At 40.6% G+C, this 22,273-nt stretch overlaps 1 protein-coding gene across 2 annotated transcripts; it reads left to right on the plus strand.

The window, feature by feature from the left end:
- Positions 1-1,972: 1,972 nt before the first annotated feature.
- Positions 1,973-20,798, plus strand: C5H14orf180 (chromosome 5 C14orf180 homolog). 2 transcript variants are annotated; one of them, XM_031553704.2, is made up of 6 exons: positions 1,973-2,113; positions 9,281-9,381; positions 10,179-10,309; positions 13,983-14,109; positions 15,943-15,969; positions 18,987-20,798. In XM_031553704.2, the coding sequence occupies exons 3-6, from the start codon at positions 10,292-10,294 to the stop codon at positions 19,184-19,186; spliced, it is 372 nt and encodes a 123-aa protein (XP_031409564.1). In that variant the 5' UTR covers positions 1,973-2,113; positions 9,281-9,381; positions 10,179-10,291; the 3' UTR covers positions 19,187-20,798. The 2 variants fall into 2 exon arrangements, with proteins under 2 accessions (XP_031409564.1, XP_010710273.1); XM_010711971.4 differs by lacking the exons at positions 1,973-2,113; positions 9,281-9,381; positions 10,179-10,309 and adding an exon at positions 11,383-11,615.
- Positions 20,799-22,273: the final 1,475 nt, after the last annotated feature.

Genomic DNA, 22,273 nt, shown 5'->3' on the forward strand with positions numbered 1-22,273 from the left:
AGTCCATAGTTTCCAGAGCTGGCAGCTCAGGCAAATGGTGCAGATGAAAGGAATCCAGTCTGCTTTAATTCATCCCTGGGCCTCGGCTCTCCCTAAATCATCAACCTGTACAGTCAGCCCCAGCCTGCCTGCACATTCATATAAATCAAGCCTGAACAAAATGTTGACAGAAGAGCTGAGTTTTGTGCACTAATTCAAGAAGCAGCCCAGCTGATGGGATGTCAAATCTAAGTGTTTCCTTCCTCCAGATCCCCATTTCACCAGCTGCCCCATTCCAGCACAGCCAGCATCCTATAACACAGGATAAGATGTGATGGGTAGACCCAGGTTGTACAGTCAAAATGCAAAAATCCCCAAATCCCCTCCGTACTCTTGCTTTATGAGATGCTGTGCATGACAGATGAGCACCGTGGCAAGGGTCAGTGCTATTTCAATGCTCTAATTATAGTGCTGGGGAGATTGGAGGCTGCCAGGATGGATATAGGAATAAAGAATCCTCCTGTGGCACGAGAGCCACTTGTTTTGTTCTTGGTTGCTTAATAGGCCCAGGGACAAATCCTTTGAGGAAGGAAAAGCAACTTTGAGGCTGTAATTGAGCCCCAGGAATGCCAAATGTATATATAATTAGACACTTAGGAAAAAGTCAAGGAGCCTTGTGTTTATCGTGCTGGCTCCGTCTCCTGCACTTTTGGCACTGTAGTTTCTCAGCTGAGATGCAGGCAGTTGCCTGGGCTGTTAAATAGCCTTCCCCAGGACAAGCAGCTGAGGAATCCCTGCGGCTCACTCTGTGCTGTGCTGCCGGTGGGTACTGCTCTTCCAGGGGGCTCGGGCAAGTACATCACTTTATACACACTGTGCTATTCCTCTCTGCTACTTGCTCTATGCTTTTCTCTGCCTCACTACAAAGACCTTGCAGGGTTGCTCCTGGGTGTTACGGGATTTATAGCAGCATTTCCCTCAGTTTTTATGCTCTGATTTTTCCCAGTGTGCTGTCTCAGGACAGCTGTGAGTCTGCAGAAGCTTTCAGCAGCACATCTCAGAGCCTGGGAAACGGGAGGTTTTTAGGGAGACAGAAGCACTCAGACAGCCCCAGCTCTGTTTCTGCCTTGCAGAGAGGAGTCAGGTGAGCCACTGTGCAGCCTGTTGCCTCAGTTTCCCCTTCTGGCAGATGGAAAAAGCAGCACAGAGTCAGGTGGGTGAAATGCTCTTAAGAACATGGATGAAAATAGCAATTAGAGCACAGCAAGTGTCTCAGAAATCATAGAATTGTTTGAGTTGGAAGGGACCCTTAAAGGTCATCTAGTCCAATTCCCCTGTAATTTTTTTTCCTGTAGTTCAAACAATCACACCTGGCATTGAGCAGTTTTCTTTTTCCAAATGTGAATGATAGGAAAGAGCTGGTGTAATGCCAAGTACAGGAGAGTACAGGAGAGGGTGCGAATGCACAGCAGTCCTCCCTCAGTGGGCAGCATGGCTGTTGGGCTTTGTTCCACTCTATTTACAAATTATTAAACAGATTGACCACCACTTCATGTTTTGAAGGAAGACAAAGAATCCATTTTTATTACTTTATTAACCTTTTTTTTTAAATTTAGCCTAGTAATAAAACTACTCAAGTGTGTGTTGAAATCTCAATTAAAATTTGCTTTAGCTCCAAGTGCCACACAGAGAAATGCTCCAGTAGTTAGATATCTACATTGGCTTTCTGGTAAAAGCTTTGCTCTGCTATCAGATTCTGTTATGCGGTACACAGATCCCTGCTTTACAGACAGAACCATTTCAGGAGGTAGTTTGAAAGCTTTCAGGCTCTTCCAATGATTGCTTTGCTTTTCTTTCACAGCAATTACAGTCCCTTGATTTAATTTCAGTGGAAACTTTAGTGTTTTAGACCTTGCCCATGCAGCTGAATGCTCATCTCTGGATCTTATTTCCAGTCCTCAGGAGGACAGGCTTTGATGACCTAGTCTGATTACAGCATCTTTGACAGCTTTAAAGGAATTTGCTCGAGGGAAGGCGACAGCTGCTGCTCTGATGAAGGATTTTTCTGAGCAGGCCTCCCAAGCAAGACGCGTGAGGATGAGACACAGCCTACGCTTTTCATCACGACCAACAGGTATGTCTGAAAAAGGTTTTGTGCTCTTGCCTGCATAGGCCATTGTGGAGAGAGCCTCTATCATAAAAACTGCTTCACCTCCTTCTGTCAAAACTCTGCAGCTTCCCTTACATTTTATGGAAACCGAGGGCCAGGTCGTTACTCTTATGCATTGCTGTTTTGGGCAGGCACAATCTATTCACCAACATCTGTAGATTTGTAGGGCTCTGGTCTTAAGGAAGACTACAAGCAAATTTTTTTATGGTTAATAAAATGATTTGAAGTCTACTAGCAGGCTTTTTTGAATAGAATCAGAATAAAGGTACTATGACAGGCTGCCCCTTTAGAGCCTGCTATTCCATTAGTGTTGAAAACAATGCAGACAACATTTCAGATCCTTGGCCATCCCCTTCATACAGAATGGAGTTCTGGGCTTTTCACAGTGCATGGATCAGGAAAGCTCTATGTGCCTGTCAAAGAGCTATCCACAACTATCTCCATCCTGCTTATATAAAGTGCTTGTACAGAATGGAAGTGAACTGATTGTTTTGCAGTAAATGTTAATTACAGTATCTGAAATTGCAAAAATGTGTGTATTAATCCTGGAGCAGATGCTTTGGTTATTTGAAGAGAAAAATTGGGTTGCTCCTTTTGGGTGTGCGTACTCCTAGGGACAGAGATGCTACTCTATGGCATACTAGGCAGGACCCAGATTTGGGGAACTCATCCCCCAATGCATCACCAGCCCTGGCTTTGAGCAAAGAAACTCTCCTGGAAGTAGGTGGTTTGAAGGACTGAGGACTTCTTAGCACAGTAGATTCTACTGATCAGGGTCAGCCCATCTTCTCTACTACATGCTGCCCAAAATCCAGCATTGGGATGACAAATTATGATGACAAAAACCACCAGAGCCACCTGACCATATTCCCCTGCTCTTTCATTCCATATATTGCTTCTTTAAGTTGCACATCTCTATAAAAGCAGGAAGCAGTGCTGTTTCTGTCTCTTGCAATCTTTGATTTCCACTTGAACACGACAGAGGTGAAGGTGTCCTTTCTGAGATGATAGCGGAGCCTCCTTCCTAAATTAGTTTGAAATTATCCTCTTCTCCTGTTGTCTCAGACATGCTTTCTGTAGGTGCATTAGCTGAAACATTTTGCATCCAAGAAAACTTGTAGGCTTAAAGAAAGCATATCTTTCTCAATATGACCACCTATTTGAACCAGCACCTGGTTTTCCCACCAATCCTTAGTAGCAGCTGAGTCTTTAGCACTTGCTGGCCACCATGTGACTGTTCAGTCTGGAGAAGAGGAGGCTCAGGGCAGACCTTATCACTCTCTACAATACCCTGAAAGGAGGTCGTGGTGAGATTGGGATTGGCCTCTTATCCCAAATAGCATGTGAATGAGAGGAAATGGGCTGAAGCTGTTCCAGGGGAGGTTCAGGTTGGAAGAATTTATTCTCAGAAAGAGTGGCAATACATTGGCACAGGCTGCTCAGGGAGGTGGTGGAGTCACCATCTCTGGAGTTGTTCAAGAAATGTAGAGATGTGGCACTGAGGGACATTGGTCAGTGGGCATGGTGGAGATGAGTTAGGGCTAGACTGGGTGATCTTAATGGTCTTTTCAAGCCTTCACCAGTCTATGATTCTATGACAAGTATCAGGCAAAGTCTCTCAGCAGAGCCCTGTGAGTCCAGGCCAGAGGGACAGATGAGGAGTGGGCAGGCTTTGGGATTTAGAAATGAGAACCAGGTGTCTCATATCCAGAGACTGCTGGATATGAGGAAAATCCATTTAAAGAAAAGGAAGTGTGAGGGAGACAGATACTTTCTTCACTCATGTACTGCAAGCAGACTGTATTATTCAGAAGACTATGTTCTGTGTCAGTGCACTGTGAGTGCAAAAATGCTAGAAATTCACCAGTTGTAATAAGCTAGTGACAGCAGAAAAGCCGGTGGGAATGTGACAGATGAAATTACTTGGCTGTTGGGCAGAAGCCAGTAAAGCTATATAGCTCAAGAGAGCAGAGCGCCAACCTCGCAGTCAGATTGTATCCCTCATACTAATGTGACTTCAACCAGAGGAAAATAGAAATTATTTTTCTGGTCAGACAATAAACTTGATATCTGTGTTTGGGGCTTAACAATTCCTTGCCCCAGACTCTGTGTTTCCTATTACTTCACTTAAACAAAGAGTAAATGCTAATAAATTTCCATTTGCTGAAGTATTTTGGTAGGGAAATAATTAGAAAGGCAGCTTGACCCCAAAGAATCCTAACAGATAGGTCTTTCCTATTCTGTCAGTCTAACAGTTGTGAGTAGCAGACATCGAGTCCTGGCTGGATTCAACATGCAGAGCTCTTCACTGGCATCATCAGCACCTCATGCAATTGGGCGGGATCAGGTCTCTTTTTTGTTGTACAGATAAAGCTTTTGGGCAAATATGTCATATGAACAGAGGAATACTTCTATGTAAAGAACTTTTATAGTATTCCATACGAATAGCATTTCATTTGGACCATAAAAAATGTCCATTGTGCAAACTGACATCATTTCTCAGCTCTACAAATATCTCTGCAGCAAGTGACAGTTTGCCAAAATCAGGATTGTCAGAAAGAGATGTTTCACTCCTACAGCTTGAGGGCTGCTGAGCTGGAGTCACAAAAGCAGGAGAGGCCTTTTTCTGGTCAAGAGTGACATCACTTCTCCATCATCTTTACTTTAGAACTGGAATGATTCCTTTGTCTCAGTGTTGTCCAAAAGGGATGTCATTTTATCCAGCTCTGCAATACACAGGGAAAAATGCTAGCCCTAGGTAGAGAGCATAGAAGCATTCCAATCTCAATATTTGTACCTAGAGATGTTTGCTACAGCAGGTGTGATATATGAAAGAGAGAATGCAAGGCACCAAACAGGATTTGCTTGAGTCAGAGAATGGCCATGTAGCCAAAATCATGACAGAACAAGAGTTTAGTTTCAATCCTTTCTCCTTCAGACACTATTAATTCACAAACTCCATAACTATCCTGTGAAGCTTATTTCTTGCTTTTGCATTTGCCTAGCTTTTACAGAAGAAGTATTGTTATTTCCACTTTTTCACTGGGGAAATTGATTGAAAGGCATCATACAGTTGAGATGATGAAAAACATGCTGATGAAAGCTCTGCATTAAAATTAAAAATAAAAAAGATGATTTGTTGAAAAAGAGCTGATTCTCAGAAATATACTAATTTAGGCCAAGTCATTCCCAGGCCCTACACCAAATTCCTGATAAGAATGAACGATAAGGAAAAAAGTAGAGAAAAGGCTCTGCCTGTTACAAGGCAGCCAGTAACAGGCCGGTAAGGGGCATCCCATTTACAGATCTGATCTAAACCTGACAGAGACCAGGGCTGAATCCAGTTCTAGGCTCTCCAGTAAAAGTATGTTCTGTTCTCAGCCACCCCTTGTGAGATATCAACTTTGTCCTGATATGAGCAGGTTTCTTGGACGCTGCTGAACAATGCTCTGCTTGGAACAAAAATTTTCACTTACTTATCATGCTTGCCCCAGCTTAAATTGAGATGCTATTGAATACAAGTTTCAGAAGCATTTGTCCAGATTTGGAAATTGTACCAATTACTCTTTGTTCTAAGTACTTGTTTTACTCTGAAAACACTAGCCTCCAGGGCATTGAGATGAGGACAGAGTCTTACACACCAATTACAAGAAATTAAATCCAGAACAAATATCAGCTTTAATAGACTCTAATATACTTAACGAAAGCGTAAAGTGACTGCCAACAACAGCAGGATATGCTTCCTGATTTTTATTATTCATCATTTGGTATCACTGTCCAAGCTCTTCCGATTTGCACATATTTTAATCATTTGGGCTTTTCTCATGCTTCAATCTCTTCTTTTCTCCATTTTTTTCTGTTCTTTCATGTCACTAATCTAATCTAATCCCCCTCCAAGGTGACACCACAAATGGAGCTGAAGAGCATTTACATCAGGGCTTTCAAATCACCTTATGCAGCAGTGCCTGTATCTAGATGCTTTGCAGCTCCCCTGGCTTCTCCCTCCCCACTGCTGTAAGTCCCACTCGCTGCCCTTCTCAAAACCAGTCTGGCATTAACAGCTTCCAGGTTTCTAAAATCCATTCAGGACAGACCAGGGCCAGCAGTAGTCAACAGGAGCCTTTTGTTGTCACTGGGATTTAGATAATGCTGCTAATCCTCATTTTAGGCTATATACTGCTGTTATCCTATCCTGATTTCTCCTCTGGCCAGAACTCAATTGGGGAAATGAGGAATCGTTACAGAAAGCCCATATCAACACAACAGACAGCACATAGCAAATTGTGGCTTAAATAAAGCTCCTGAAGATAATTCTGCTTTTGCTGCTTCTGAGGATTTCGCTTTTCATGCTTTTTGCCTCCATTTTTATTTTATGCCAGCTCAGCCATCTACTTGCTGGCAGTGGGTTCATCCTCCTCACCCATCTTCTGGCTGCTGGCAGCTAGGCTGCTGCAAGGAGAACTCAATTCCATTCCTTTCTATTGCTAAAATGTGGTAACACTCAGTTAAAAGCTGACTCAGAATGACCTCACCCACTTCAGCTCTCTCTGTCTCCCACATTCACCATCAGCAGGACTGAGTGATGTAGAAACAGGGAGCCAACAGCAGGTATTAGCATTTGGTTACTTGGTAACTGTTATTCAATCAATACATGCTTTACATTGTAGATCCCAGTGGCAGGATGAACAGAAAGGAGAAAACCTCAAGTGGAATAAACCTAATGATTTACGGGATATTTCCAAATTCAAAATGCATGTTGAATCACAAATAATGGCTCGCCTGTAATCTCGGGAGTCTAATTATGGAATAGATGTGGAATCGTTCTGTAATTATTTAGAAAGTTTGTTTCAGCAGCACAGAAATTCCCACTCTGTTTACTATATATCATCACAAGTGCACTGTGGCTGTTTGTAAAATGTACCTTGAAAGACAAATTAATTACAGAGGCAATTTTAGGAAATGGAAACATGGATCCATGCCTTTTGCAATTCAATGGATTCATGCCAGGGATGAATTGAGACCAGGTTCTTCAACAGAGTTAAATCATTTCTAGCCAGTCCCAACAGAGCAGAAACCTCACTGCCCTGCAGTGGGGACCTTTTCATAATGCAAAATCTATGCATTTTGTTGGGTGTTAGCATCTTTGTCTTAGAGAATGCTCAGCTCAAAAGCAGTATGAGCCCTTGCATGTTGGGTATTTAGAATAGATGCCACGGCTTCAGGAAGATGCTTATCATCCAGAAGTATCTGCTACATTTAGAAATACAGCCAGGATTCTGCCTTCAGAAGTAAATAGGAAACTGTAATAGTATAGAACTATAGGAAAATGTAACCTGATTGCTTTCAGTGAAACTGGCTACACACACAACAAGCATTGTAAGACCAACTGTCCATTTATTGTTTTGTCTCCATTATGTTTCATTTTTCAAATTCCTCAAAAATGCCCCATTTTGGAGTGACAAACAAAAGAGGAATTAACAAGACCATTCTGCCACTGAACACACATGGAAATGCATGGTCCCAATGACTGATTTCTGTCTTGAGATTGGGATTTATGCAGCGCTTTCTTTCCTGGAAGGTCTGAGGTTAGAAAAAGTGCCATATGACACCTCATGGGTGTTCCTCACTTTTCAGCAGTAAATCTGTTCCTCCAGAGGCAGAAAAAGGAAGAAGGAACACGGCTAATGATGCTCTGTGGGGCAATTCACCTTTTTATTTCCTGATGTATTCCCTGACTGATGGAAAATCACTCTTGGCAAACACAAAACTTACCTTGCTGCCAAAAGGTGCATCTCTAAATTATTAATCAAGAGCACACCGAACCACGAAAGGTGGAATATTGAACAAAGGCTCAACTGACACTCTGGAAGTTGAAGAAGATATGGAAGTCTCACTTCTAATTTATTTATTCCTCTTCTGTTCTGTTATCTTGATATGCTGCTTCCAGTTACCTCTGCACCCCGCATTGTATGGTATTACATGATTTTGTTTTCAGATTGTTGGAGATAAAGTTACTTCATTATTAATATATATGCACCATGCATATCCATAAATATTGAATATATACTTGTGTGTATAAACCTCCTGGAAGTGTTAATAGTTAAGATAAACTAAGTCCATTATCAAAATGAGTGACTATTTCTATGACCCTATTTGCAATAAAACCAGATTCAATGATATGAGAAAATTGCTAGGTTTCAAAATAATTGAACCAGGCCATATGAATCCCCACAAAGGCATCATTTACAAAGTACTTTGCTTGTCTAAAATATTTATTCCTGCAGAAGGGAATGGAAAAAGAATTCATATGGTTACATAGCTATCCTCTGAGCGTAAAATTGTTTTATCATGTTATGTTTATTTCCTAAACATCCATTGGAGTATTGCGTGAAAATACTGGCTGTGCAGTTAGTTCCTTTGTGTGGACTGTTCATATTTATTCACTGGAAAGTCAATCATGTTTTGTTCAGGCTTGTTTTATTTTTCTGCTGAGCAAACACTTAAGCAACCCTTTTCTTGTAAAAACTCATTTGCATGTACAATGTAAGCCATTCACAGTCGGCACTGCATATTTGACATGTCTGCTTTCTCTCCTGTGTAATATAGGATGTAGTGGAGTTTGTCCTCAGAAGAGGCGATTTACTGATTAAGACTGCAGTGTATTGGTCATGCTTAGGGACTCATCAGTAGTTACAGACATTTTTAGTTTGTCTCACATTAAAAGCTTGGATAGTTTTTTACTATTAAATGGTCATAGAGAAATGCTTCCAAGCATTCTACAGCAAAGAATTACTCCCAGCAATTATCCACTGAATAAATCTGAATAATGCATACGTTCACAAAAGTCACTCTCTATTTATGAACAATTAGCAGAAAGAAATAGAGGTGACACTCATCAGCTAAATAATTCATTTATGAATTCTTTGTCCAGCTTTGGTTCTGACATATGTTTCATGAAATGACATCAAAGCTTCAAAAAAGGAAATTCTTCCAACTTGAAGCAGTAATTATTTCCATACTGCAACTATTATTTGTTACCATTGATTTCAGAAGCTAGCAAAGTTATTTTAATGGAATTCTTCACTTTGTGCATTAAACTGTGTTTTATTCCTAATGTATATCCAATTTTAGGTTGTTAAACTGCAATCAAAAGCACTTAGTAGGAATGAATCTGTCTCTACTATGAGATTTGAACTCCTGACATCTTTATCCACTGAAGCATGGGTGCACAGGTAACTACAAATTATTCAAGCATTTACAACCATTACTATCAATATAATTAACACATTGTGGAAAAAGCAGTGAGAAAGTATTATTAAATGATCATTTCTAACATTTAGATAGCAATCTTTTATGAAAACATTTATAAGATGCCTTATTATGTTTCAATTAAATGAGCAGAAAAATTGTTTATATTTAAGGGGAATGTCTGGAACTGAAAAGATTTCTAGAGTTGAAAATTAAAATATGCATTGTTTGAAAACAATGGGAAAAATAGATAGAACAACTATCTTTTTATGGGGGTTTTCAAGAGAATCTCAAAAATATTTCAGATCAATTATTTTTAAAAATATGACCTCATTTCCAACAAAATCAGATTTGGTAGAAAAGGCAGGAATAGAGTTTGCCATTCAGGTCTCAAAAAGCTTCTGTGCTCATTTCCACTGTGTGCAGAAGAAGCTACAAAAACTTTTTATGTGCCTTGATGGACGACGCTAGTAAAAATGAATGAGACAATTTGCGTTGAGAAATTGTGAGTGAGATGAATGCTAGGCTTTGATTTCCCTCTTCCCACCTCCACCCATTTTTCTGGCCACATTATGCACATAAATTCTTTATATTAATTAGTAGGAAGTGATTACAACAATGGGAACAGGGAGGAACCAGAGAAGCTAGGTACCATGGTTTGGAAGGTTTTGTCACCTTTCTGTCTAGGATCTACTCTCAGCGAAGTTTTGAAGAAAGAATTTTCCCTATTGATAGCTTAGCTTAGGTATTTCAAAAAATAACTGTTGTGAAACACTTGCAGGACATACAATTCTGTGATTCTGTGACACAACAGAGAGGGGATTTTGAGATCATTTTTCAAGTCCTGTGGCTGTGAGCCAGTTGCAGCATGAGGAAAAGCCCTCCAACACCTCAATGTACAGGAAAGAGAAGGTAAGGCAATTCTCTCCAGGTAGCTTTCAGATATGGTGCATTCAGTGAAGTGCCCCAGGCCAGCAAAATACATCCACCTCCATGCTGACGCTGCTTTCACTCCTGGAAAGAACAAGGTTTGAGGACAGCATCTTTTACAATCACTGTAATCTCATGTAGAGACTGGTCCCTACTGCCAATACAAGCTGCATGCCACAGGTTAGGTGTAAAACAACATCTTGGTCTGAGCATGCACTGGTGTAACAGATTAAAACACTTGGGTCTTTCCTCTCTGCAGCAAAAATTGCCCTTGTGAAAGGAGAAATGCCAGTGTTATTCCATAGGAGATTCCATCTGAGCTGGAAAATAACACAAAACCGTAGTTCCTTAGACATTTCACAGCAAATAAATAGCTCCAGGAAAAGAACAACAAAAAAAGTTCAAGCTTGTGCTTCTTGTGCTTGTAGAGACAGTAAACCACCATATTTCAACAGTCATGGCAGGTAATTCTAGCTGAAAATTGTATATTTAATGATGGCCAGCCTTCAGCATTTGACAACAGGCTATTGAAGCCTGTTGAATGGTAAATCACCTCTCTTCACTATCAATAATCCTATTGTAATATCTATAGAAATGTCTAAAGTTAAAATCTCATTTTATTACTATAATAATGGATCTAATTTGTAAAACAGATGAAATGAGGCCATAACTGTACTGGAGGGAGATATATGTGAAGCCACTACATCTATATCTATTTCCTGATGGCTTCTGCCCACATATTTTTGAACAGGAGAAGGACTAAAATAAATGCCACTTGCATGATTTTGGGGATTGGGTATGGCTTCTAGAAAGGAGACCAACAAATACGGAAATGGAGTAATCTCTACAGAAATAACAGTCTTGAATTTACATTTATGCATATGGATACGTAGGTGTTAATCTGTGATTTACTCCATTCAGCCCTTTCCAATTGCCAGGGAAGCCCAGCTTTCCAGCTGCACATCCATTATTATCTCTACATACTATTTTTGGCTGCTGAGTACATTTCAAGCCACGTCATCCTTCCTAAGCCAACACTGGCATGAAGGGCAGAAACTCCTCTCTCCATTCCTCTGTCATCTGTCACAGCTCCCATCCCTTGGTGGCACTGCTGGCTCAGCCCTCCTGCGGAGGGATCTCCAGGAGCTTCTCCCCGATCCTCCCCGTTTCCTTGAATGAGTTGCTTTCCAACTGAAGCTTCATGCAGGAGGCTTCATGTTAGCATCCAGAGTACATGTCCCAAGTATGCCCAGCCCCATCTTCTGATCCTAGTGCAGAGCAGCTCCCGGTAAGTAATCTCTTGACGAGTGATAGAGTCCTTGTGCACAATGCCTAGAGCTTTTCACAGGTGGGCTGTTTATAACAGCATATATTTTCCAACCTAACACTTTGGTAGGTTTCTAATTCTTGTCATTGCATGTTGACACTGGATTACAGTGTGAGGGGAAAATGCATAATATTTTTCTGACAGCTTTGATTTCCACAGGTTAAAGCCTAGTAAATATTGTAAATGACACGTCTTGTTTAAGGTTTTTGCTGGCTAGGTGCTACACAGCTATCTATCTGCTTAACATTTTTTCTATTCTGAGGTGACATTGCTGAGAGCTTTTTGACAAGTCTCATATGGAAAAAAGTGTCTTGTGGGGTTATGAATCTCTTAAAATATAAGGTTTCCTTGGCTGTGCCACAAGAGGACGCATCCCAGCAAAAGCTGTGATCACTGTTGGTCTGAGCTGGGCATCTTGTGCTGTGCCTTCCTGAAACTGCTACCTTTTTCAGCAAAGTAATTTAATATTCATTATGCCAGAAAGCACGTGCATGTGTGTGTGTGTATGTGTAAGACTACAGCAGAGTGATCAGGGCACTCACCTGATAGACAAGAGACCCTGTTCTCACTGACTGCTCCAATGAATATTTAAGCGTTTTCACATTAAGTATTCATTGGCACAAGGATTGGAGCAGACCTCTTCCACCCCCAAGGGAGCACCCAAACACCAGGCTGCTAGGTCATTCTTTCATTCATTCTTTCTTTCTTTGTCCAAATGAATATTTAATTATTCCAGGACAAACAAGATACCTTCACTGTCAGAGATTGAGATTCCCTACTATGTGTACCATAGGTCTGACGATTAAGGTGTGCATATAGGAGACGTGGTTTGTATTCCCTTAGACTTAGAAGCTGAATCCAGGTCTGCGCGTGTCTGTGTATGTACTCTGCGTGTGTCTTCCAGCTTCTGAATTACTGGACAAAAAACCATAGACCTCTACCATTCTGCCCATGAACATGACACAGAGAAGGTATGGATGCTTGTATGATCTCTAAGATCACAGAAAACATCCTCACCAGTGATATGCCATGCCAAAATCTAGATTATTAATCCCTCAAGAGAAAGTATCAGTGCTGAAGATGTTCCTCACTCCGTGGCAGTTCCTGCTGTGTGTTATATGCCTTCCTGTTCAGTGGCCCAGCAGCTGTGAATGCTATTTTTAAACCATATAATTGTCTTGTGAATTATGTAGGAAGCATAAGTATTTTCCAGAAAGCCATTCTGGTTGCTTGATGTGCCCAGCAATGTCACCCCTAAATCCCTCTCTAGATACATCCCATAGTGGCATCTCTTCCAAGGCCAATGTGATCAGGAGGTGTTCAGTCATAGCAATATCCAGCGTGTGATGCACTGGGAAAACTACAGGTTTTTCACTGAGTAGGAAAAAGACAAATGAGGATAAAGCAGAGCAGGGAAAACGCATAGCAGAAACAAAGAAAACATCTAGGAAATAATATTCTTTCTTGAGCAGAAGAAAGGAAATGAAGCAGTGTAGATGAAGGTGTGTAGAGAAGAGGTATGGAAAAGACAATTTTATCTTAAAAATAAAACGTGCACCCCACTTACGTCTTCAAAAAGTAGAAAATTGGCCATCTGTTGCTCCCCTTCCTGACGACAATGGATGTATCTGAACTGAGATGCTTTGGATTCATTTTGGTGTTTGACGTTAGGAACATTCAGGCTGAGAATGAGGGATTTTTTATTATTATTTCAGCTCTGTTTTTTGTCATTTGGCAGAACCCACAGCAATCTGATTTCATTATCAAAGACTGAGTGTGGCTCAGCAAAAAATAGAACAGCAACACAAGAGCGATATCGAAATGCAAACAATTACTTTCTCATACCCAATGGGATAGTGTCCAAACACAAGATTGCTGAATAGCTACAGTTGTTGAAATGGCAACACTGCATCCAAAACAGAGCTGCTTAGCTCGGAAGAGCACTTCAAAGAAGCTTCCAATTACATAAATCATATATTTCAAATCATATTCCTGTTCGTCTGCCCCAGTCTGTTGAGCAGCCACCATCAATAGCACAGAGAAATCCTTTCTGAACACTTTTGTCTGTTACTTTAAATAAGATTTTTCCTGAGAAGACAGCTTTAAAGGACTGAAGATATTTGACGATGAAGGAATGTCTATATTGCCTTATTATAAGTTAAGTTATAAGTATTACAGTGATCTAACTGTAAACGTCACATCAGATGTGTTTTGTATCATGCTCTTTGAGGGACACAGTAAAAATACAGACACAAAACCTCAGAGTTTCACTCAAAGTTCATTACTCCAGCTTGAAAGCCCTGTTTTGTGTTTTGATCAACTCTTTAGACAGATGACAGTAGCTGTCCTCCTTCAATACTGAGGAAAAGGCCACCTGTGGACCAGGCTGTGGGGGAAAAGAGGAAAGCAGAGAGAAGGGTTCGATTTCGTGAGCCAGAAGAAGTCATTGAACATGGTATGTTCAAATTATTAGACTTCTGCCATGACCTATCCAGTTCTTAATGTTCATCATGTCTGTCACATCATCCCCCCCTTCTGCTAATTTTATCTGTTATTTTGAGCTACACACAGAGCAGAGGACAGATATCTTCTACAGTGTGCTCTACAGAGGTGCATCTGGTCCATCTGCATGTCTGTCCTGGAGGAGAAAGTCATCCTCAGGCTGTTCTCATGATGAATTGCTCCCACAGGGACCATTGCAGATTGTGGGCTTAGCTGAGCACCACCCCAGAACAGTGCCTTCATTCACAGAAAAGGATCTCAGATCAAATTTAAACATGCTTGCATAAATCTGTGTAACTAGGATGTAATACCACACAGGGAGCTCATTTTCCATGTTTTTGAGTAGTTTTCATGCCAAAAGACAGAAGAGAAATGACAGAAGAGAAATGTTCTGAGTCTAGCCAGCCAGCTGGGGTTAAAAATCAGCCAGGACATAACTGTATCTGCAAACGAGAGTACCCAAGGAACAAAACAACTAGCCCAGCCTCTGGACTTTCATTCATGAGTCAAAATAACAGACTGCAGGTAGATAACTGAGGCTGACCTCAGGCTGAGGTCTAGCATAAGGACCCAGTTTACACTTATACACAAGCTATATACAACTCATAACCAAATAAGAATTGTGACTTTATTCTGGATTTCACAAACAGACCTAGCTAAGAAAAAAATGTGTTTATTGCTAGAGAGCTAAAATATTGCTAAAGAGCTAAAATTGTAATGTTTTGATATATCAGCCAGCAAAAACACAGGTGACAGAAATTTGTCAACCACCTGTTTGGACTGCTACTCAGCTTTTAAAAACCAGGCTTGGCATCCATTTGTTGTGTTTGTATACAGACCTCTTGCTGGCTTAAATGTATGCTATATCTAGTGCCTTCTAGCGCAGAAGTGAAAGCTGTTTCTTGATAAGATTGTTGACACACAGCCCAGGCTTTCCTTTCCAAACTGAACTCACAAATCAGTGAGTCAGCCTTAAGTCCTTCAAAGCACATTTAGATGGTCATGACCAGGATTTTTATGGGGTATAAGACCTCTTCAGCTCCCTACCAGAGCCTGTTCCCCCCCTCTCTCCCTCCTCCCCCCCCCCCAAAAAATAAAATCAACATTTGGCACCCTGCATTCAGCCCAACTCGGGCTGAAGTATTGTCTCCCACTGCCTCTGACATCAGCACAGCTGTGCTTGAGCTGCAGAGAGTTGCAAGGACAAAGACACTGACTTTTTCATGGAGAGAGGAGAAAAGTCCAACTCACAGTTAATATTCTGTGTTACAAATAGCCTATGGCTTAGATGGTTTGCTGTTCGCCCATACAGCATTATTACTAACAAGGCTATCAAGATTAAAGTTCTTCCATACTTGGGCCTTTTCATGCTGGACTGCATCTGGGTCTCAGCTGCCAAGGAGAGGCAGATCCAAAATAGCGGATGAAGATTGTGTCTTACAGCAGGGTTTATTTTCTAAACTTCATTCTTCTCTCAACTTCTGGTCTATCTCACTTCCCTTCTATAAACGATACAGAGATCTCACTCTTGAACTCCCTGTAACAGCAGAAATCACCTGTGAAATCTTTTTTTTTTTTTTTTTTTCTCCTCACCTTCCTTAATTGCACCTATGTTTGCATGGAGCAGGTAAATCCTCATCTGGCATAAGTGCATTAAGCAAGATATTGCCCAGTGTCTGTAAGGCAGTGGATAATTGCAGACACACTATCCACTGCGTCTACCTCTGCAGACAAGAGATGCCCTCTTCCCAAACGTCTAAGAACATTTTTTTGTTCTGTTTTCTAGTTATTTCCTGCTGTGACTACGTAGTGGGTAAGTCAAAGTTCCACATTATAACTTTGAGCCATCCACGGCACTAACCCGAGTTTGCTTTGCAGCTGTGGGAACACACTCTGTAAATAGACCTCTCCACATATGAACCATTTCATACTGTCAGCAGCTGTTGGTTCTTTTTTTTTTTTTTTTTTTTTACCCCTTTCTCAGCACATAAAGCACAAGGTGTTGATAAGGTCAGGTGCAGTATTTTAAACAAGACCTCAAAGTAAGACAAATAGTGGAAACAAAAATGAAATCCCTGAAGCTATTTTTAATTTAAATATAATTAATATATTTTATGGCAATGAAATAGGTACAGGTTTTTCACAAAGATATGGAAGGAAAGCACCCCAAGCAAAACAGTAGTTCTCCCTGCTGACTTTCTTATGTGGGGAAGAGACAATTCATTTATACAGCAGCAGCAGGGTAGAAATAATAAAAATAATCTGTTTTTTCTTTTTGTTTGCAAGGATGTTTGAGGCCAAACAGCCTCAGAGACCCCCAAGGAAATGTGTGTACCTGGATGTTATTAAGATGTTGATCATTGCTAGAAGACTTGGCCAATATCCAGCCCTTTCTGTATGCAGTACAGTAAGAGGGGAAAGAGTACATATGTGCACATACGTATACAAACACACAGAGCCATAATATTGGGAGGCCAGAAGGAAGCAGATGTTATCACATCCTCCAACTGCTACAGTTGCCCAGGAAGAGGGTTTGTATGCTCACACCAACAGTAGCATCAGCTGAGGGAGTTATTGGGCTAGGAACAAGATTCAGTGGGGAGAAAGGAGCTTGAAAAGACTAAACAACCCTCAGGCAGCACAGAAACACACAGCCAATACAGGATGTGAAACAAAGCCTCCTGTATGCTGGTCCAATGCTTTTCTCACAGACAGTTCTCTTTTATCTTATGTGTATGGGCACGTGGCTAAGGCTGAATGTGCTGTTCCAACAAACAATATAACAAATTTAAGCTGATTTTCTATTTGTTATTTATAATAAAGCAGATTTGCACTCAAGTACACTTCTGTAGCACTGTGATGAAGTTATGTGAGCATAGCTCATCACTCTTTTCTTTTTGGAACTGTTCTTCTATGTTATTTTTCTATATCCCCATACTAAGCATATTCCTGTATTGAGAGGATATAACAAAAAGCCAAGTTTGCATTTTAAGCAATCCTAAAATTTGACTTGGAAAGTAACTTTCACAAGAAGGAAAATGATTTTGAGTACTTAATAGAAAACGGCTGATGTGAAAAGCTATTGAGGATTACAGAAAAGTTTCACCCTTATAAAATATACTCATCAGGCAGGCCCAGTGCTTTGGAAACTTTACGTGCTTCACACTCGCTCAAGAGCTGTATCATGGAGTCTGAAAGATTACACAAGGGAAACATCACCTTCCAAATTATAAAACTCTACAAAAATCAGGAAGGTGTGAGTAAATCATAAAAATTATAGAATGCCTCGAGTTGGAAAGGACCTTAAAGATTGTCTAGTTCCAACCCTCTGAACTGGGCAGGGTTGTCAGCTACTAAATCAGGCAGTAGATAGTTTTGCCCAGGACCCCATCCAACCTGGTTCTGAACACTCCAGTAATGCAGCAACCACAACTTTTCCGGACAATTTGTTCCAGCACCTCAGCACCAAGATGGATCCCCAGAGGACACAATTCATCATAGTCTTCCTGGCTAAACACCTCCATATAAACCATCCATAGAATAATACCAAATAATCAAATTTATAAAAATTGAGGACTGTTTATAGATAATTTGCAAATAGAAAGAAAAGCAAAATTCAAATGAGTACATTATTTGCTGCAAATAATTCACTCAGATCTATTATGGGACATTGATTTGGTTTCTAGAAGCTATAAAATGACTGCCTATTAACATTTTACCTTTTCCCAATACACTTTTTGATAAATTATTATGTGTTTCTGCTTGGTTTTATGACTTCTACCTTTCTCTCTGTACATCTGAATGACAATTTAATGGACTGCTGTGTATTCCAGGGCTGGTAGTAGAAGCTAATTTAAATATGTTATAGCTAATGCCGGTCCTTTAGCCATAATAATCCACAAATTTTATCTTCTTATTGATTATGTGCATATGGCAGGAAAATAGCTACACACTATGAGCTTCTATTCAGGCATGAATTTGGTTTTATGCTGCATGTTTAATAACCAAAGTGCTTTATAAAATAATACTAATGGTGCAATGACCACACAGTCAAACAGAGCTGCCTGATTTGAATCAAACTGGATACACACATGTAAGAGCTGAGGCATCTCTAAAGAGCTGTATGAATGTCAGCAAGCTAAATGTAGACCACTGATTTCCACACATGTACTATGCCTGACCTACAGCACTTTAAACATCTCTGAATTATATTTTAACAGGCAAGAAAAATGTTTACAGTATCCTTCTGTTTAAGAGCAAATGCTGAGGATGTTCCAGTATAATTAGTACACTTGCATTTACAGAGAGGTTAAGCCTGCCAGAGCTTCCTGAGTGTGCCTCTCACCAAATAGAGCCTCTTCTCAGCTCTCACTGTAATTAGCAGGGATACAAAACAGGCCAAATAACAAGAGAAAAAAAGACAAATCTATATCCTCTTTTTACTGAAGATTTGTTAGCATTAAATAATTAGGTGAGATAGCTTAATATTCGCCTAGTATTTAACCTAACATTTAGCTTAAAGGCATAAAAAAAATAATTGCTGGAAGGAAATTTGAGATTATGCGTTAGCTATGGTAATCCTTTTCTTATTGTATATAATTAAACTCTTTAAATGCACCATTAGATCTTTTATACTCACCAGCCTGCATCAGGAGTGTAACCCACTATCACTTAACTAATGTCTACAGAAGGACTCACTGCCAGGTCCCCACATACCCTGTTGTTCCCAGAAAAGTGGGACAATGGCATCAGTAGGGCATCACATTTGGGAAGTGTATGAGATAACACTGTAATAATGCTGCTTTCTGTTTCCTCCTTACCTGTTTCTAGTACATGAAAGGTCATCACCTGGATTGCCTATGCTCCTGGGTCTATCATTTTGTGTGGTACTGATCCTGGCTGCAAGTCTCTTCTACGCCAGCATGAAACAAGATACCAAAGTCCTGGAGGAGTTCCAATCCCGACTCGTTATCTTCTTTCTTCAGATAAGACACATCGCTCATAAATGCTGGACTTGGTTTACAAGGTAGTAGCGATGTCCTCCATTTGCAGGAAAGCAGCACTGATAACCACCATGTGTCAGAGTGAATATCCCAGCCCACTCAGTCCATGTTTAAAGAACACATGAGTATCCACCTTGAAGAGCAAAAAAAAAAAAAAAAACCACCCATTTTGTGCACTTTGTAGCATCTACTCATTTTTTTTTTTTAATATATATTTTTTAATATTTCTGAATGGTAGTAGTAGCACTAAGAGGTCTCACCAAACTGATGCTCCATCATCCTTAACAGCATACAAAGGTCTGAATTTTGTCCCCTGAAGAGATTATAAACTGTTGCTATGAGGAGCAGTGCCAGAGAGAAATTCATTGATCTGTGCATGCAGAAGCACACTGAAACAAGTCTCCTGAGTCTCAGGTCAAAGAATTAAATACCAAACCATTTTTCTCCTCACACCTCCTAAGAACTATTCTGCAAAATTTAACATAAAGCTGAACTACTGACAAACACTGCTCTGGTGGCCAAAGGCTTGGCAAGCTGCTATATTTATATACCTGAAATGATTGCTAGTAAAGTCTCAGCAAATAGCTTTCTCATTCCCTTCATGCTCTTTGTTTTTTTCCTTCTGTGGGCAAAAGCTGTTTTTTAATGTTTCACTTGACTCCCAGGTGTGAAAAATAACATGAAAACTCATTTAAATACTAAACGGTGCATTTGCCTAACACAATACAGAGCAGCATTGAATCCCAGGTTAATTATCAAACCAGAACTTAATCCTCTAGGTTTGATTCAGTCCATAAACCCAAGATTTATGGTTGTGTTTGTCTTCAGTGGAAGCTTTCACATTAATGCCTGCATGTTTGATGGCATTATAGACTGTTCATGAAGGTGCTGATCAAAGTCCTGTTATCTCTCTTGTAGTACCATAAAGTGCATCTCTCTGAAGGGAACTAAGCATATGCAATCTTATGAGCTTCAGCTATGTTTTGTTCTTAGAATCACAGAATTGCTCAGGTTGGAAAAGATCTTCAAGAGGAAGTCAACCATAGACAGAAAAAGCATGATCCATTTTCAAGGACCTAGATTCTTGTCAAGTAATACTTGATACACGTATAAGGGTAATAGCAGAGCCTGTAAAACCTGAAGAAAAGAAAGAAAACAGTGGAGAAGGAAGAGATGGCCACAAGACCTTGGCCTTAACTCTTCCACCACAGTAATGCACCAAAAGGAAAAAAAAAAAAAAAAAACCACAAAAAAACCCACTTTATTACTAATTGACTTACAAAAAAAGCAAGCTTGTCCAGGCAGCCCAAAAACTTAAACCAGACAGAAGGTAAAAGAAAACCAATTACAGAGCCTTCACCTAGAGCAGAGTGGGCAAGTTCAGAAATAATGAGTACAAAAAAATATATATATATTTGTAGTCAGTAAGAACTGACTTGAGCAGCTATTCTCATGCTCTGAAGGCAACAGCAATTGCACCTGGGGAGCTGCTGGTCTGGGACACAGAGGTCACCGCAGGAGCATTTGGCTCAGTGGCAAAACACTCATGCACCCCAGCTCACAGGGTAAGTCCCCTGTGGCTTCCCTGCTCTCTCTCCACTCACCCTACTTTTGAGATAATAAAGAAGTTTTAAACTTGCGTTCTGGTGAATCTACGTTGGGAAAGCTTTTCCTGAAGAGTCAGTTCCTACGCTGCAAGCTTGGTATATTGCAATATAGAAAAGCAAGGCCTGGCCCAACAGGAACTGGATCACTTTGAGAGGGAGAACAGTACCACAAATCCTTCCTGTGTGCTTCCACCTGGTTTCAGTAACTCGAAAAGAAACCAAGGGGATAAAATTAACTAGGAACTCTTTTTAGGACTGCAAGGGATGATATGAAATTCACATGCATGTTTGTATGCATGGGGCCCACCTTCCACTAGCCCTGCTTGAGGTGGAAAATAACCACACTGACCTCACTGTGCCCAAGTTTATCAGTGTGAGATGCCCACTCTGAGTATGGCTATCACATCCAGGTTGTCAAGGAAATTAAGCAGAGGAACAGCTATTCCTAGCTCTGGCTGGTACAGCTTTGGGCACAGGCAATAGCAGCACTTGAGTTGTCTGCAGCCTCCCAAAGTTTTTGGGAGGCTTCCTGGGCCAGGATTCTTTGCTGCAATCCAGTCAGGTATTTGGCAAAATGCAGAGAGACAAAAGAATGCATTGTAGTGTACCACCAAACAGCCAGAAACAAAAGCTAAAATCTGTCCCTGGGAGAGCAGTGACCTTTTACAGCTGAAGAATCTGCAGCTGAGAAAGTCAGTGCCTCTGTGCAAGTGAATGAAGCAAGTGAATAGCCAGAGTGGAAATAGGAGTAAAAATCCTGACCTCTGGGCTTGCCTTTAATTAGCAGTGCAGAACTCCACTGTAGACTTACCTGTTTTATTTTCTCCTCACAGTGAAGCACTTGTCCCCTCCAACCATTCTGTTTACATGCCATGACACCCTTCTCACACACTGCTCTTTATCCATCACACATCTATGCACACTGCTGTGAGCTGGATAGGATTTCTCCTTGCTCTTGCTCAACACTGCTTTCTTAGGTGTGACAGCTTGGTGAGTTTGAAGGAGATGACCTCTGAATTTATACAGAATGGGTTGCGTTGGTTCTGTTTCCCTTGCAGGCTGTGCTGGGTAACATTTTCCTTCAGTATGACTCCTGAGAAGTACTTTACAAAGAGGAAAACAAAAAGAGAGGGACTACACAGTTTGTAATAAATAATCAAAAGTGTTCACATGAATTCACTGTGGTGCCAACATGAAGACTAACTAATTGCTCAGATAGCTGGCATTTATTCAGTCTAGCTTGGAAATGTCTTTTTTTTTTTTTTTTTACTCAAATTGCAGAGAGGACCAACAGACTCCCACAGCAAGTTTTGAAGAAGGCTGCAAGTAAGCAAGCTTGCCATGAGCAGTGTCTGGATTGGCAAGAATTCAAGGGACAGAAGAGAGCACAGAGTTCTGTGTATGAAAACAGGCCTAAGGGCAGAAATGCTCCCTATTATCCCCTATGCAATGGGAGTTAAATTCATGCATAGCAGGAATCAGCAGATCTTAGTGTTGTTTTGACAAC

Source organism: Meleagris gallopavo, chromosome 5, assembly GCF_905368555.1.
Source record: "Meleagris gallopavo chromosome 5, MGAL_WU_HG_1.1, whole genome shotgun sequence".
In the NCBI taxonomy this organism is placed as follows: Eukaryota; Metazoa; Chordata; class Aves; order Galliformes; family Phasianidae; genus Meleagris; species Meleagris gallopavo.

Coding starts and splice junctions, on each gene's coding strand:
- C5H14orf180 (XM_010711971.4), top strand. CDS start 11,562: ATGTCCCAAGTATGCCCAGCCCCATCTTCTGATCCTAGTGCAGAGCAG. Junction 11,616..13,982: donor CTAGTGCAGAGCAGCTCCCG/GTAAGTAATCTC, acceptor TCAACTCTTTAG/ACAGATGACAGTAGCTGTCC. Junction 15,970..18,986: donor CTGCTGTGACTACGTAGTGG/GTAAGTCAAAGT, acceptor ACCTGTTTCTAG/TACATGAAAGGTCATCACCT.